Genomic DNA, 16,731 nt, shown 5'->3' with positions numbered 1-16,731 from the left:
TATTGGATGGCTGTTCTGTGAATTACGAAAGACGCGCTGCGACTACTGTCTGTTGATGTGATGAGGAGGTTGCTAAGAGCGAGAAGCAGTACCAATCAATCTTCTAACTTTGATAGAGTTTACTTTGTGAATTGTGAACATGTACAGATATACGCATCGCATATATATCACCCAGACATATCAGTATTGGACCGAGCTAGGCTGCGTGCACGCCTGGAGTCATAATGACATCGACAAGATCCGATAACCTACTTCAAATTACTTTTGGGTAAGCATGATTGGCGACTCTCCGCGTGCGTGCGGTGCAACAAACTGGTGAGTTCTACATTATTCTATCGAAAATTATAACCCATCATCATGAAGACAACTCCTTTTCCTTGTTTTGATGTCAACTAGTGCATGAAATCCCTTCGAGGCCAAATTAGTCGCGGTGTTTTGTACAGGAATTTCTAGGGCTTATGGATAGTCACGTCTATTAAGAGCTACCCAGAACTCCTATCCAAATTCCAGTTTTTTTTTGTGATTTACCTCTTTCGCCCCTGGCCTACGCCAACGAATTCGGCTGGTTTGTGATGTCGTTTGACAAAGTGGATGACTTGCCAGAGGTTCTCAATCGTTGCCGAATTTTGTGGGGTACTTATGAAGATAAGAACCGATGGTATACCTCGAGCCTAATTTTACAACCATCACCATAGTATTGAACGAACACTCGCATAATTTACTTTGTAGGCATTATAGGCTTTTGCAATTCAAGAAGTCTAAGAATAGAATGAATTAAATGTAACGTAAGTGAAGACGACGAACTCAATTATTAGGAATATTAGGAAAAATACACCCCCACCCCTTACCTTGTACACAACCCCATATTATTTTGATATTACACTTGGAAAAATTTCATTTAGGGTCAATTTTCAGCTTACATAACTTTGTGTTTTAACAGCGGGCTGTAACTAACCAACAGCCATCTCACTGTTCTATCGATACTAGAGCAGATGTTGTATCTTCTTATGGAATTGTGTGAGCAATTAAAACATCACAAGCTACTCCTTATCTGCATACCGTATTGGCATTATCGACAATGCCATATTGCGGTTCGCTGCAGAAAAGGAACACCTGCTGTCGAACATCATGATAAGTAGCTGCCGTAATTGGTCTTCACGACATTTAACCAAGAAGCATCCAGTAGGAAAATTATGTTTTTCTGGGCCATTCTCGTTCTAGCGGCAGTGACTCAACCGGCTATCGGTAAGTTTGGCTGTTTTTGTTCACCCGTATGCGAATAAAGTCAGGGATATCCCTGGAATAAAGTACACAAGAGTTAATCATGCTTTGCTTCAGCCGCGCTGGGTGATTCGGCCTGTACCAACATCGGCGGTACTTGCTTGGACTGGAGATATTACAAGTGTACTGCTGGGTATGAAACTGGTCTTTGTTCTGGGGATAGCAACAACAGGTGCTGCCAAAACTGTGATGCTACATGTAAGGAACGGATTACAGCTTATTGATATTGAAATATGTTGTGTATAATTTTATCTGATCATAAATTTTGATGTTTGTTCTAAATCAGTAGTTGCCATCGCCCCTTATCCAGCTCGACATCTAGGCTATATATCGACACCCATATTTTCGGATTTATGAAAGAAGATATATAAACAGGAAATTTGTGCAGTCAACTGTGACCGCTGGTAAAGAAAGGTCAACTTTCGCTGCGATCCCAGAAAATACCAGTATCTGACGATAGTTTGCGGCGAGTTGACCTCTTTTCGTCAAATTTCTCGTCAGTACCAGACAAATCCATTTTTCATGTTTATATTGTTCCGGTATCCGGTCACTAGTTAATTAAATATATCTGACTGAACGTTCTAACATTTTCGCGCACCTATCGCCTTCTTCGTACGCTTTCGCCCCGCATTGGCGGGCGATATCGGCCACGTGGGGAACCACTGTTCGAAATGATTGAATGTTTTCAAAACTCAGAAATATGACTGCGCAGAATGATTGAGTACTCGAATTTGAATCGAGTCTTCATTTTTACGAGTTGAGTAGTGAAAAATAATTTATTTTGTTCGCATACGAGTTATGTAATCGATATTTCCTGCAGTGACGTGCGGTCCAATGAGGCAGGTGAGGCAGTGCCTCACCTATCGTCAGGGCGAATAAGTGAAAATTGTGAAAACCCTCCATGAGTCGATGATTATTGATATTTTACATCGATGTTCATAAATAACTAAATTTGAACATTTTTTCACACAACATCAGCAATTTTCATAATTATTATTCAAAAATACAGCGCGAAAGGAGAGTTGCGGCACAGGTGAGGCACGGGCGGGTCGTGCCTCACCTGCGACAATGCAATTCATCATAAATAGCTCGGAACTCATAACAACTGGTATCAATCAAATGCTATCGTCACACTGATTCCGAAAATCCAAATATTACCAGTGTCAGACCACCAGAACCCCCTCAAAATCGCCAAGGAAGGTGACATTCGGCTTTATTACAAACCATGTCATCGCAGAGAAACAATAGCCAGGTGAGGCACAAACGAATTTGCCTCGTGCACTATTCGCTAACAATTGGACAATCGCAGCACAGTGAAACGGGCTATCGATTTTGGAATACAACAGTCTTGACTCTTGACTGTCTTGTAGGAATTATATAGTAGCGACGGCCAATACGTAATGCGGAGCAAATACATTCCCTTACTTATGTAGCTGTTATTTATTTTCCGTTAAATTGTGGTATGTGATAGCTACTTGCATAGGCTGCATTGTCGTTGCTTTATGCTTCGAATAATCTATACCGGTACTTGAAGAGATAGTAATTATTATCCGTCTAAACTTGCCCATTTAGCACAATAGCGACCAGTCCTACATGTATTGTATAATGTGGAATTGCAACGGCTATCAGTGTGCAAAGAAAATGCTCTCTATACCCGCTGCCGTTGTTATTTACATTTTGGATCTCTTTATCAGGTAGGCTACTTTGCGTGCGTGTGTGTGTGTGTGCGGGGGGTCCGTGCCTCACCAACCATGTACCTCACCGCACGTCACTGCTTTCCTGTCATACTGTTATGCCGCCTTTATGCACGATACTCGAATACCTGACTCGACTCGAGGCCGAATCGAATCACTGAAGTACTTGATTTTGTCCAGTCTAACTCACAATCCAAACTATAGCTGAACATACAAAATGCTACCTCGTGTAGCATCTCGGTAATTTTTCAGTTTACGATTTGTGGCACTGGTTTCGAAGAGAATGGTGGAGGATGAATAAATTACCAGCCATCAACCAAAATATATCGAAGTATAGCTTACACCAGGGGTCGGCAATCTTTTGCTAGTCACGCGCCAGACATCGATTGTACAACTCTTTGGCGGGCCGGAATTTTCATTTTTACTATAATTTACTCTCACTTTAGGGGGGTCGCCAACTTAAAATAGTCTAGGGTCACTTTCCTAACTTGATAGACGCCGCGGGCCGCACGATTTTAATGTCAACACCTAATATTTGGCATGTGATGAGCTATTAGCTAAGGTGAAAAGGCATTATATCAATGTAACGTGTTGTTGTCTACACGTGTGGTAAAAATATTGTTAAAAAGAATCGCTGCTTTACCTTAATACAACACTATGAATTATATGTATTGAAAGGAAAGGACGTAGTCCATTTTTGTCGTTGATTTTTTTGCGACATATACACCCACTCATGATATAGGCCTACATACACGCGATCTGTGCATACTGCATATGCGCATTCCATCAGTGCGTGGATGTGCATATGCCGCTGGATAAGGAAGGTGAATTTCCAAGTCTTGCATCACCTCTCTATGCTATCCCAGTAATGCATGAGCGTCAAGCGGGGAATACATGGATACCAGCGTTACTAATCAGGTCTTTGATCTGACCCGGCCAGGAATTGAACCCACGACCTATCGATCAAGAAGCCGCACGCTTCACCTTTACGCTATCTTGACGGTATTTATCATAGCATGATGTATATTCTGTTAAAGTTAATATTTGCATAAGACGGTGGCACGACAATTGAGCTAAATTTGAACTTGAACTGGGGGGCCCGCGGGGGTGCGTGATGGTTCAAAAGGGTTCTGTGAAGACAAAAAGGTTGGGAATCACCGATATAATGGATCTACCTTACGCTCGCGACTGCCAGAGCATCTCCAAGTGGTCTTGACACCAGCAAATCAACGACCTATCAGCATCCAGTCGCAGCAAAAGCATTACCATATCGAGTGCGGGACATACTACAGAATATACATCATGTTATTTAGAGGTTTAGAGGTTTTTCGGACCCCCTGAAAGTGCTTCGCGGACCCCCGGTTGATAACCACTGCATTGTGTTGACCATTGCTATCTAATTGCTAGTAAGGGCATGGTGGGTGAGGTGGATTCAGTTTCATCGGCCTGTCGTCTTTTGCGAGCACACTATATGTAATGTCAAAGTCATTTTTAGCGAAAAATGGTGATATTGAAAGCGAGGGAATAAATCTTTGCGGAAACGATCAAGATTTTTAAAAATAGTATTTCAAGCATTTAGCAATACAATATTGATATATATTTTCCGAAATCTGAAACCAGGTCGCGGGCCGCAAAAACACACCTGGCATCGTGTTGGTGACCCCTGGTCTAATGTCATTCGGTGTATCGTATAGCGGTACGCCCTTTAAAAATTACGTCGCTCTTTCGGGTGTACGATACATCCGAATGAAGAGAACTGGTTTAGTCTACGAGTTTACTCAGCAGACAATCTCGTAATTACTTGGTACGAGATACTATATAATCTACCGCATTCGAGACAGTTTTATGGCGTAACCATGGACTATTATGGTGTTTTGATATAGTATAAATACCACACTATTTCCAAACAGTGCCAACACTGCAGTTTGGAACTCAACAGGAAACGGCGGGCCGCATTCTCTTGATAACTAATTATCATGTCGCGGGCCGGACGATTTCGCTTGGCGGGCCGGATCCGGCCCGCGGGCCGTAGGTTGCCGACTCTTGGCTTACACGATATTTTTGTACCTGACACAAATGAATGTGATAGTCCCTCTAATTCCTACCGACGAAGCCTCGTGCGGAAGACCATCTTGGATCAAGACGCGAGAGCACGGCTTTCAACCGATGCTATTGTGACGTAAATGATAACATGGAAGAAATGTGAAGGTGGCTGTTGGGCTGTTCGGTGGGCGAACGTTTTTCAATGACGAAATGAAGTCACGAATAGCCATTGCCATGTAGTGGAAACTGATGGCGTCCTAATGTCCAATTTGAGCATTAAGAGAGGGCATTCGTTTCTGGCTACGCCGCTGGCGATGTGTTTAAGCCAGCAAACTGCATATTTTTTCGCTAGACAGTTCTTCGTTACTTAACGTTTACGGTGTGACACATCCACCCATATAGGCGCGGCGCTGGAAGCATCCTATGACGATAGCTCGTGCGAGAACAACGGGGGAGAGTGCAAGGACAACACGAATTATTGCAGCGGAAGCTATCAGTCACGACTTTGCGGCGGTCCATCCGGAAGGCAATGTTGTTCAAGCAACTCCGCAGGCGAGATAAAAATAGTGATATTCCGGTACCATACCAATTCGCACATTCGCAGTTGCATACAGGCTCACCTTCAGGACCGTAACTGCTGCACCCAAACCCCCAATTGGGGGGGACGAGATCGAAGGGGGCCCAAAATTATTTCGGTACTAATTAGCATAAATTACAGAGCTTTTTGAAAATTCATGCAACTTAAAAAAATTAGCGATACGCGCGATTTGATGTTGCTAAATATCTGGATTAATGGGTATTTACCGCTAAAAAAGAAAAATACGCATGATTTATACAAATGGGCATTTCGGCGTCGGCCATTACTGCGCCACGACGCACCACGACATATACAGGTTTAGGCCATGTAACGTGCGATTCCTAGAAGTGTGCCAGAACGATCGGCGGCGAGAAAACCTGGGCCGAAAAGGAATGCCCTTATGCTGACCAAAAAACTTCGATATATATACATATAGGACTATATGTTTAATTGCCCATAGGCGCCTAAATAGCTGGCGCCGAACGTTCCTGTCCTGGCAACCGGAATTCCACAAGATAAATGACTGCTCGCAAGGAAAATTTAATCGCCTGTGAAGAAATACAAACTTGAAATCGTGTGCGTCTTTTAGCTTAGTACGTTTGGGCGATTTCAATATCTTTTCAATTAGCAGAAGCCCTTCATAAGCTTGGTTGTCACCCTATGGGCGGCACAGGACCAACGTTTGGGGGAGGTGGGGGCTGACGAAGTGCTGTCACGGTTCTGCTCACCTTTACTGCGCGCAGTTACTAAGCGTTTTAGTTAGTGAATCTTGACCTTTATTAGCCTGGGAAAGTTTTATGCTAATCTGCAAGCCTTTACGAAACTCCAAATTTTCGTTGAGCCTTAGAAAAAAAATCCAACACAATACGCATCTAATTGCAGATCTAATACATTACTATTCATTAATGGTCTACAAAATAAACTGTAAGTGGTAGTAAGGTTGTTACCAACTTATCGGACTACGATCTGAGTGACACTGAAAAGTTGGTACTATCTCTTGGTCTTGATTTTTCTGTGCCACCCACTGAAATCAAGCGTGAGGAAGTTTTTGCTGAATTGGAGGTGTTACTTGGACAAAATATACCGTGCATCAATAGAGCGTTAAAAAAGACCATTACCATAAAATTTTCACACATAACGAAAACATTAAGATGAATATTTATTACAAATCCTTGTGACTTCAGCTGTTCCTTTCAAATACCAGTTCAGAAATGCGACGCTTCACCTTGGGAAGTATCGAAACGCAACAGCGTGGCTAAATTTCAAATTGGTTTTTGAATATCGGACATAGAATTGACATTTCAGAAAGACCAGTTTCCATTTCGAACCCCAACATTCCCTTCGATTCTGCGCCACGATGACGTCACGAATCTTCAATTGTGACATCACCGCTAATTAGCATTGTAATATATAGGTTTTTTAGAATTACAATTGAATATCTAGCGCCAATATAAGCATTTCGGAAGGACTGAGTTTCGATTTCAAACCCCACGCCGTATACGCCAGTGCATATGGCGTATACCACCACAGAAGTCACAATTCGACTACTGATTGTGCGTAATTATCTGCAATTAATGATGGTCAAGACGTATCATCACAAATCATATGTATGAGTTCAGTGTGTGTCTTGACCTCCAGCGAACCCCTGATACTGGCTTAGGCAGCCCCTAGTGTTCCCGGGAACACTGGTTAAGAATCACTGGTCTTAGTACTATTGATGGATTGGTACGAGTATATTCCATTGAGGTAATCATATTCTCAGTAAATCACTGATCTGATCACTATCATTTTCTCGTTCATGTTTCTTCTAGGAAACTAGGAACAGCGAAAAATAATCTCATTGATGTGAAATTGCTGTCTCAATAGATTTACGTAAGGCTAGCCTATAGGCATATCTAAACATATAATTATACAAGAGAACGATATTATATAACACTTGTATACATTGCGATGTGATGGTCGACTATGCCCATATGTGAAACAATGTATTGCAATGCATCTTCCAACTGCTAAGAATTCGGAAGGAAGTGCTTGGATCCTTCTCATTTATCATGGATGCTTTGTGTTACGACAAATTAGGTGGCGGAGGAGGAAGTTGCGATCTTGTAACATACTCGAGTTCACGCATCATTGGGTACAACTACTTGACGGTGAAGGTACATAGCGGATTCGTTGATGAAATGGACACATTGCAATCTTACGCTACTCTCTGCGGTGTAACAGTAAGTATCGACTGTTGTACATGTGAGATTGACGCCTATGTGCGCAAATTTGACTATTAGTACCATCCAAGCTAACACCTATCAATCGCCAGGAAGACAGTGGGAGGTGTCTTGCCGAACCTATTACCTTGAAGACATCGACAGACGAAGCCGAATGTCAAACAGCACCAGTTTGATACGGAATGCACAATCAAATGCCAATGTATGCTAGCTGGTGCCACAGGAGAACATCTTTAAAACCACCTGAGCTCTTCAGCGTCAAATGTTACAATAGGATAATTATTATTGGCCTTCGGATAGATGTGAAATGAGAGATTGTATAAGCCGAAAGATAGTATACAGGACAATGCTCCGTATAGGCTCATGTGTCAAGTCCATGTGATATGGCAGTCAAGTCACCTTTCTGGCACAGCGTTTGAGTCGACCGCTTCAGAAAATCCTAGGTATAGAATATATTTTAGGTGTACGTCACACACGCATTCAGGGAAGAAGGACAAAATCTAGGCGGTACCGTGGTACCACCATCAACGACATCAAATCATCTCGTCGGCCACGCAATTGACTTCAATTTGGATACTCCGGGCGGCTGGTGCAATGGCGATTGTCTTTACGGTGAGACAACATACATTTACTCTCTGTTTTTGGCATACTAACCGAGATTGGATGTCTAAATTCGTTGCAGCCGGCTACAACAGTAATGCGGAGTGCTTCATCCAAAAAGTACAAAATAATGGAAACTTACGATGGGGCGGTGTATGGTCTCCATCTGACCCAGTGCATATTGACGACGGCCTCAATGTGTATGACTACAGCGAGTGGCAGTCTTTGTACTACGAACTTCAGGGAAATTGTGTTTAAACGATTTGCGGGGATACCAGGCCGTCATGGTGTGGAGCATTGTTGATTGGTGATGGTACTAATTACATACAGAAATATAGTAACAAGATCAACAGAAATTTGCGTCTTTTCTTCTGTTTGTTTGTCTGGGTTTTATGAATTCCAGGAGAAATAGCAGAAATCGCCAATTGCAGTCTCGGCTACGAAGTCATGGGTGGCGCTCGCGTCACATATCTTGTCGTAGAGAAAATATCTGGACTCTAGGAGATAAGGCGAAATATCGAAATCGCCACTTACCAGAACTCGACAGGAGATAGAAGTCTTATAATCCCCAACCAAGATTCGAACGCTTTGCAACGCCGAACATCTACCAGGACGCCGCGAAATCTTGTTTGAAGGTTTATCTACCAAGAAATCAGTTTTTAGGTACGTTCATATTAACGTTGATTTACTCAAAGAACATTTTGCGGGTCTCTTCTCAAGAGCAACCGGCACGATAAAGGACATGGACCAGAGTTAGATTGCAAACGAAGTGGTGAATTTTACCTTCAATAAGTGAATCCGATACAGGCAAAGTTTTTAAAATTTAGTCACTCAGTACCGGTAATGGAATCTGTATTTCCCAATTTTCCAAAAATTTGGGCAGACCATAATTCAACCACTTTCAGTTATGCCACAGACCTTAGTGTGTATCGAATTGATCAGGGGCGGGAAACTTCCCCGGTCGGCGGGCCTGATTTGGGAAAATTAAGTAGGCTCATGGCGGGCCGGATTACAGAATTGATAAATTATTCGCATATTTATCCACCTATACACGCAATAAATCGTATTAAATGCAAACTTTAAGTTTGAAGCATTAGAGACCAATAACAGTAATAAATGAATTTATTAAAGTGTACTTCAATAGGTGTTGAGGTCAATCAGAAATCTGTGGTCGATCAAAGTTGTCAACGATAACTTTTTTGAACTCTGGCTACATGTCGAGTGTACTCATCAAACACCTAATCGCCGTGGGCTATCCGAGCTGGGTCCGAGCCGTGTCCGAGTGTCCGAGTGTCCGCTTGGACAGACGGGGGCATATACTAGGCTATCCAGGTTTGAAAATGTCCGGTTCGGATATACAAGAACATACCTACAGACAAACATTTTGGAGAGTCCACTGAAATTCCAAATCAAATTTCCAATGGATATCACAATCTGACAGTGTGCGGATATTTCCATGTTGTTTCAGCTAAAAAGTCAACCTCTCAAGTTCCTATTTTGATAAGTGCCCATATTTCATCATTTCAAAATATTTCACGAGTACAGTTCGAAAGAAAATGGTACATTTTCACACCAACATTCGGGAGAGTCCACTGAAAGTGCGAACCAAAATTCCAACGGATATCATATTCGGACAATGTGAGGATATAGTTCCATTTTGTTCCAGCTAAAAATTCAATCCCTTAACTCTGACGCTGATATGCACAAATTCCACATATTTCAAGAATATTGTTTGAAAGGAAATCGTCTCTTGACGTGATTCTTTGGCGACGCGTGACGTAACCGGACTATGCATGCTGGCATGGGCTGGCATACTGGCATTCCCTGTCGGGCATTCATTTCAAGCTTTTAAGCGTTACGATTTCTGTGCCTGCGGTGAACATTCGCAATTCCAAAAGATATGTGACGAACTTTTCGCGTGCGTCCCGTCGTCAGATACGTTTAAAAGCGATTTTCGCTCGAATGCGCTCAATGGGTCGGCAGAAAAATTGGCGTTTGCGCACAGTGAATCTGTATTTCGTAATGACTTGATCGGGATTATATGCTGGTATTGAGGAGTTGATGGTATATTCTCTCTTACGGACTTTTATTTCGACCATGTAGTAAACTTCGCAATTTTTGTACCGCCGTATAAGGTGTTCCTGCGCTGAACATCACTGAACATTGTGAACAATCGTCGCGTCGCGGCCTTCGTGGATGAGATCATTAGCGTTTTTCTCCTGCATGCGCAATGGCCCAGTGCACACAGTCACGTGATTCAAAATTCCGTCTGGGAAGTTCGAACTTTGAATTACTGTCGGCGGCGAGAAGCGTTTTGGAATCTGCTGTGCGCCGCGGCTCTTACCTCGATGATTACTTATAACCAGGGCCGTAACAGCACTTCGTCAGCCCCCCCCAAAACGTTGGTCTCGGGCCCCCCATAGGGTGGGAAACCTAACTTCTGGTACGTCATCGTTTCTCCATGAGTATCATAGTAACATCATGAAAATTTTAGTTACAAAAGGGAAGATTTCGAAGTCGTGTCAAACTACTGCAAGTTGAAGTAGAAGAGGAAGATATGGAAAATATTCAACTGAAATAAGTAGTGTTAGATTTGCTTTGAAAACTCCAGTAGTGGAAGTGTAAATAGTAAATAAAAGTAAGTAGTGCGAGTAGGCAAAATCTATGACGTGATTTGCTACTTACACCGCTGTGTCCAATTTAGAGACAAAATGTTGCAATCATCAAGTGACCAGAACAACACACTGACTTTGCACTATATTTTCATTGTATCATCATCATTTCATATTACCTCATCATTTTCAAAGCTTGCCAATTTTTCTGTGAAACTAAGTTATTTCTCATCTGGTAGTGTGAGCGGTGCATGTTGTTTTCATCATCTACTGTACATACTTTTTCAACTTGAATTCAACTTAATTGATTGATTTTGACTTGATTGACGGTTGTCGTTTTGGTTCATTGCTGTGCTTTTCAATTTACTGCAGTTTTCATTGTATCACTATTTCGTATTGCCTCTTCATTATTAGAGCTTACGAATTGATATGATAACCTCAGCAAGCCGCATGCACTAGGGCATCTTTAGTTTTTGTTCTCGTTAATTTGATGGAGTGTTCCAGCTGTTTGGACCTGCCTCATTTTTAAATCTAGGACGCTTGCCCATTTTGTGCTATTTCTTCGTATTTCTGACAATGTGTACAAACTTTCTTCATTTTGATTGATTAATTTTGACTGGATTGATGATATTGTCAATGACTGTGTGGTGTTACAGTTAGCTTCCTGCTGTTTTCTTGTTGTTTTGATGTTAATATAGGTTTCGGAAACTGAAAATCAATCGTGTAAGTTGGTGTGTCTCGATCCTGGTGATGGTAGGGGTAGTTGAGGCAGGGGGCTCACTGCCCAGATATGTCTTGCCAGTGTCAGACTAGGTCGCTTTGTTGGTTTGGTTTGTCCCAACTTTCTCCCTCCACTGGCCCGGGAACGATTTACCGGACAGTCACTGACAAGTCAGTGATCGTCAAGGGGACTCGACACCTCCAGTCCAAGTGAACAGTCTGGGGGACAGTTTTGGGACTTTTGATGATACGTCCATGGGCTATATGTGGACCATCAAATGTTTGCTGGGTAGAAACCAGTGATGGGATGACTCGAGTCATTGTATCTTGCATATGTTCGGATTGTACGCGAGACGCTGGTGTAACCCATGAGTGCGACCAATCATTCAATGATCTTGCGTTTTACTGAGCCTCCATTGTTCTCTCACAAATAAATTGATCGCGAACGAATTGATCGAAGCTTACAGCTTACGTTGTCGTAAACTAGTAGGGGAGATGTGGTACTGATGGATCAAAAATTGCAAAATGATCTCGGCCCTCAAATCTTCAGCCGAGAATAGCGGATATTTTGCTGTCTCAACACTTTGATACAAGCTCTAACTATCGCGGACATTTACATGGATATCCTACTTTTCAAAAAATATTTATAAACGTTTAAAATTTATTGCTCGAACGCATCATCGGTCCCCACCCGGGCGGTCCGATGGCAAACGACCACGGGACCTATGAGACATACGCTCAAAACTCAAATTTTTCAACTTGTTTTGTTGTGTACAATATAATCTAGGCTACAGCATGCCAATGAAGAATGTTTCGTCGCCACCTACAAGAATAAAATTGATTATATCAACTCAAATGTTGGGATAAAATCACGTTTTGATTTCCGCCGAAACTTACAAAATTAATGCCACATACATATTACCGGGAATTCGACATTTTGACTTTCAAATACCTCGTAATAGCGATAAAACACCACAGGTAACTATGATTTACAGTCTCTATATATGTTGGCGTATTTCTGTTGTTGAGTGGTTAGTTTGTCCAACTATTTTGCTTGATTTGGCTATGGTACCATCGGTCCCTCAGCCTATAAATATTGTAATTGAATTGAAAATAGTCCACTCGAGGATGGTATTGATTCAAAAAATATGTGCCATTTATACCCTGATACAAACCCTATAATTCACATCAAAAAATATTGCGGGTTTGTTAGTCTGGAAGGTGATATAGAAAAATGTATATGTCGACCCAAATTTACTTTGCACCCCCTAATACGTAAATCATTTGTCACAGACCCCATAACTCACGCAGGTCGAATTTTTTTGCAAGTGAGGAAAGATTCTGCCAGCATGCCATTGTAGACAAAGTCGCGTACTGTAATCATGGGATTATCACAGAGAATTTTTCAAGTATTTTCGGTCCCAGTGTCTCATCGGTACCACATCTCCCCTATAGTAAAGTAATTTAATGACAAAATGTCTATATCTGTTCTCAGTTGTCGACTTAACCAATCCTCTTGTTTTATTGGAATTGAATCCCAATATAGTTTATATTGTCCTCAACCATCGGCGCATGCAGGCTGGAATTGTATCATATCAATTTGTAAATGGGTAATGTATTGCATCTTATCAATTCGTTTCTCTATTCTCTATTTTGGCTGGTAACTATAATCCAAGGCTATGCAATTACTTACGTAGTTGAGCATTTCTACGTATATGTGAGCAATAAAGCGCCTTCTTGCGTTTGTATTTTACTCTATATTCGTTCATAGGTCCAGAACCAATAACCACTCAATCTGTACTTCAGACAGCTAGCAAATGCAATGACGTAAGCATGCCTCATACTTTGAAAAGGCAGCTTGACTTGAATTGTGACTTGACTCGTGGCTTGACTCGTGACTTGACTTGACTTGACTCGACTTGACCCGAGTCACCTCCAAAATTCGAGTGACTTGACTTGACTCGATTCATCTTCGAAAATCGATTGACTTGATTTGACTCGAGTCAAAATGAGCAATGACTCGAAATGACTCGTGACTCGAAGGTAGTGACTTGATCCCAACACTGGTAGAACCCGTAGTAAAGACTGAACGTGAACATCAGTTATATTAATATTGGAACGCAGCCTTGTCTTGTTAATGTTTATGGTCGAAAATGTCTCCTCGCAAATGTATGTAGACCCGCACAGAACAAGTAGTTTCATGACCACGACCATCTTTCTCAGGTTGGCAAGCTTGGATTCGTTCTGTGACGCATAACATTTTTCAATACTTCCAGATTAGAATTTCACTTTCAGGGCAGAAACTCTCTGCGGGCCGCTCAAAATCCCGTGGCAGGCCAGATCCAGCCCGCGGGCCGTATGTCGCTCGCCCCTGGAGTAGATGGACGGGTACGATTATCGCATAATAAACGCGCATCACGGTCGAATTAAGCCTAATATTCCAATCTAAATTTGAATAATCCGGACCTGGACGGGGCTCATGCACTTACGGTCTCAAAACCGATTTACTCCGAAAGGCTGTAGTGCGTTTGGTCGGAAAGTTCATGAGCCCGCGGGTCCGTCAATTAGTCGGTCCGTCGCCAAAATATTACGTCAAATTTTTCATACATAGGCGAATCCAATCATTGGAACATTCGGGTAAATGAAAGATGACATCGAATAGAACAAATATCAACAAAAAATAATACGATTTTTGAAAGTTTTCCAATTCGAGGAGTAGCCTATATATCCCCCTCAGCAGCATATATTTAGTCTGTTACCTCCGGCAGGGCCGTAACAGCACTTCGTCAGGCCCCCCCAAAACGTTGGTCTTGGGCCCCCATACGGTGATAAACCGAGCTTTGGCAATCCGATCAAACGAACTAAACTAAAAGACGCAGACGATTTCAAGTTGGTATTTCTTCACTGGCATATAATTTTTCCCTGCGGGATGGTATTTGTCTTCTGAGGTTCAGATTGCCAAGACAGGAACATTTGACGCCAGTCATTTAGGCGCCTATGGACAATTAAACCTATATGTATTTTGTATATATAACGAAGTTTTCGAACAGCGTGAGGGCAGTCCTTTTCGGCCAAAGTTTTCGCGCTGCCGATCGTTCTGGCACACTTCTTGGAGTCGCATGTAATATGTCTTAAATCGTTATATGTCTTGGTGCGTCGTGGAATAGTAAAGGCCAACGCCGATATGCCTATTTCTATAAATCTTGCGTGTTTTTTCTTGGAAGAAGAGAACCAAATAATGAAGAGATTTGGCAGCTTGAAATCGCGCGCAGCGCGAGAATTTTTGAAAAAGTTGCATAAATTTACAAAAAATACTCTATAATTTATGCTAAATCACGAAATAATTTTGGGCCCCCTTCGAGCTCGCCCCTCCCCCAATTGGGGGGTTTGGGGTGCGGCAGTTACGGTCCTGACCTCCGGTAAAGGTTGTTGCCACTCAAAATATACTGGAATCTCTCACACGCACCGGGACGAACTAAAAGAAAAAAACTCATTTGGTGAGACGCGCGCGATTCCAAAATCGGATTTCTTCACGGAATCGCATTTCTGCAATACATCGCTATAAAGAATATCAGCCTGGTGTAAAATGAGCAACTTAGTCGAAACACCATGTATTCCAAAAATAACAACAATACACGCTTACGTTCGCGAACGAGACGAACGTTAACTTGCAAAACCATAATCCCCCCGCGGCTAAAGTTCGGTGTCAATAAATCTGTGATTACCGATGGCGTAAAAACAGTTTTTGACATTTTACTAGTGGCGGCTCGTGACAATATCGGATGGTGGGGCAAGGGCTGCAAGCGACTTTTTATCAAGATGACGTCACAGTGGCGTTTTCCAACGTAAACAAGTAACTTAATGATGGTACGGTAACATGAATTTCCCGGCAACAGTGATTTTAACGTATGTGCCACGAGAGGTCCGCCGGTGAGCTGTGACTTGAAGTGTGGTAACTGCGTAAACGGCGTACGGACGGAACAAAGATTCAACACGGTTCATGTTCGCACTAGACCTGACTAATTATCTGCAGAAATGGAAATGACTATAACTCGAGAGATAGCGTAAGCCTAATTGGAAACGTCAACGAGTTCGGACAGATACGCAATTGCTATCTCATAAATTGGGCCTGTCATATTGAATCCAAAACATCATTCTGAAGAACTAAGAACAGCAGCCTGGGAAATTCGGTCTCGGTACAGCATTGGAGATTTTGGCCCTGAAACTGGAGACTGTAACACGACACATACGGCTTTATTACTGCCTATAGGTCTGCTGCGAAATCGCCTTTGGAAAATATATTACCGAATAAATACGTGGATGAAAGCCGTAAACTTCATCATCATCGAGAAGTGGCCTTATGGCCCTTTACGGTATGGTACACTGTCAAAATTAATGCGAACAGACCAACACCGAATTTTGCGTAAAATTTACTGTGGAGTATGCTGATCAAGGGATCAGCTGTTAGCCGCCATCGAAAACGAAATAGCTATCGCGCTTGGCAGGGGGTTGTAAGCAAATGGCTTGAAGGCCACAATTTCACGGTGAAATTGACATTGGAGAATATAATATCGAAGTAAATATTCAAATGCAAATGCAAACTGAGGATGATATCATCATCTCAGTGAACGTTACCGCAGACACGCCAGCTTTTGCGTGAAATCCGCAATGCGTTGTAGGCTAAAGTGTCAGATCGGAGCACATCTCTACCATACTCGACCTTGATAACGAAATTACTGCCCTAATCGTTGCAGTGGCGTAGCAGCCACCTGGCGGTTCTGGCTCTGCGCCAGGGGCGGCAGGCTCCAAGGGGGCGGCAAAATGAGGCTGCACAGTGAGAGAGATGCCTGCATCATCGTGATGGTTTGAAGACGGAGATGCGATAAGGACTTTATAGTAAGGTCATCTAGTCTGCACCCCGTTTTTTTTCTCCTCCGTGATTGCTGGGCGTCTAGCGGGATAACCGCGGATACCAGTTTTCG

The 16,731-nt window shown here is 42.4% G+C and overlaps 3 protein-coding genes across 3 annotated transcripts in view; 1 reads left to right on the top strand and 2 right to left on the bottom strand.

Annotated features, from left to right (window-relative positions):
• Positions 1-3,629, bottom strand: part of LOC145440319 (peptidyl-prolyl cis-trans isomerase-like 1) — a 120,912-nt gene extending 117,283 nt beyond the window's left edge. Inside the window, exon 1 of the mRNA XM_080317892.1 lies at positions 3,620-3,629. The gene's annotated coding sequence lies outside the window, so the exon portion shown is untranslated. The remainder of the gene's footprint in view (positions 1-3,619) is intronic.
• Positions 1-3,629, bottom strand: part of LOC145440296 (uncharacterized) — a 118,178-nt gene extending 114,549 nt beyond the window's left edge. Inside the window, exon 1 of the mRNA XM_080317861.1 lies at positions 3,619-3,629. The gene's annotated coding sequence lies outside the window, so the exon portion shown is untranslated. The remainder of the gene's footprint in view (positions 1-3,618) is intronic.
• Positions 1,088-8,773, top strand: LOC145440315 (uncharacterized). The gene is made up of 6 exons (XM_080317887.1): positions 1,088-1,245; positions 1,339-1,479; positions 5,421-5,570; positions 7,675-7,817; positions 8,279-8,429; positions 8,500-8,773. The coding sequence occupies exons 1-6, from the start codon at positions 1,194-1,196 to the stop codon at positions 8,673-8,675; spliced, it is 813 nt and encodes a 270-aa protein (XP_080174013.1). The 5' UTR covers positions 1,088-1,193; the 3' UTR covers positions 8,676-8,773.
• Positions 8,774-16,731: the final 7,958 nt, after the last annotated feature.

The sequence above is a fragment of the Botryllus schlosseri genome, chromosome 6 (assembly GCF_051294905.1).
Source record: "Botryllus schlosseri isolate E-star chromosome 6, Bs_hap1, whole genome shotgun sequence".
NCBI lineage: Eukaryota > Metazoa > Chordata > Ascidiacea > Stolidobranchia > Styelidae > Botryllus > Botryllus schlosseri.
This window is presented reverse-complemented; position numbering and strand designations above follow the sequence as displayed.

Excerpts from the sequence above, each read along its gene's own strand:
- LOC145440315 (XM_080317887.1), top strand. The coding sequence starts at position 1,194 with ATGTTTTTCTGGGCCATTCTCGTTCTAGCGGCAGTGACTCAACCGGCT. Across the intron at positions 1,480-5,420 it reads CCAAAACTGTGATGCTACAT|GCGCGGCGCTGGAAGCATCC; the intron begins GTAAGGAACGGA and ends CCACCCATATAG. Across the intron at positions 5,571-7,674 it reads TTGTTCAAGCAACTCCGCAG|GTGGCGGAGGAGGAAGTTGC; the intron begins GCGAGATAAAAA and ends ACGACAAATTAG.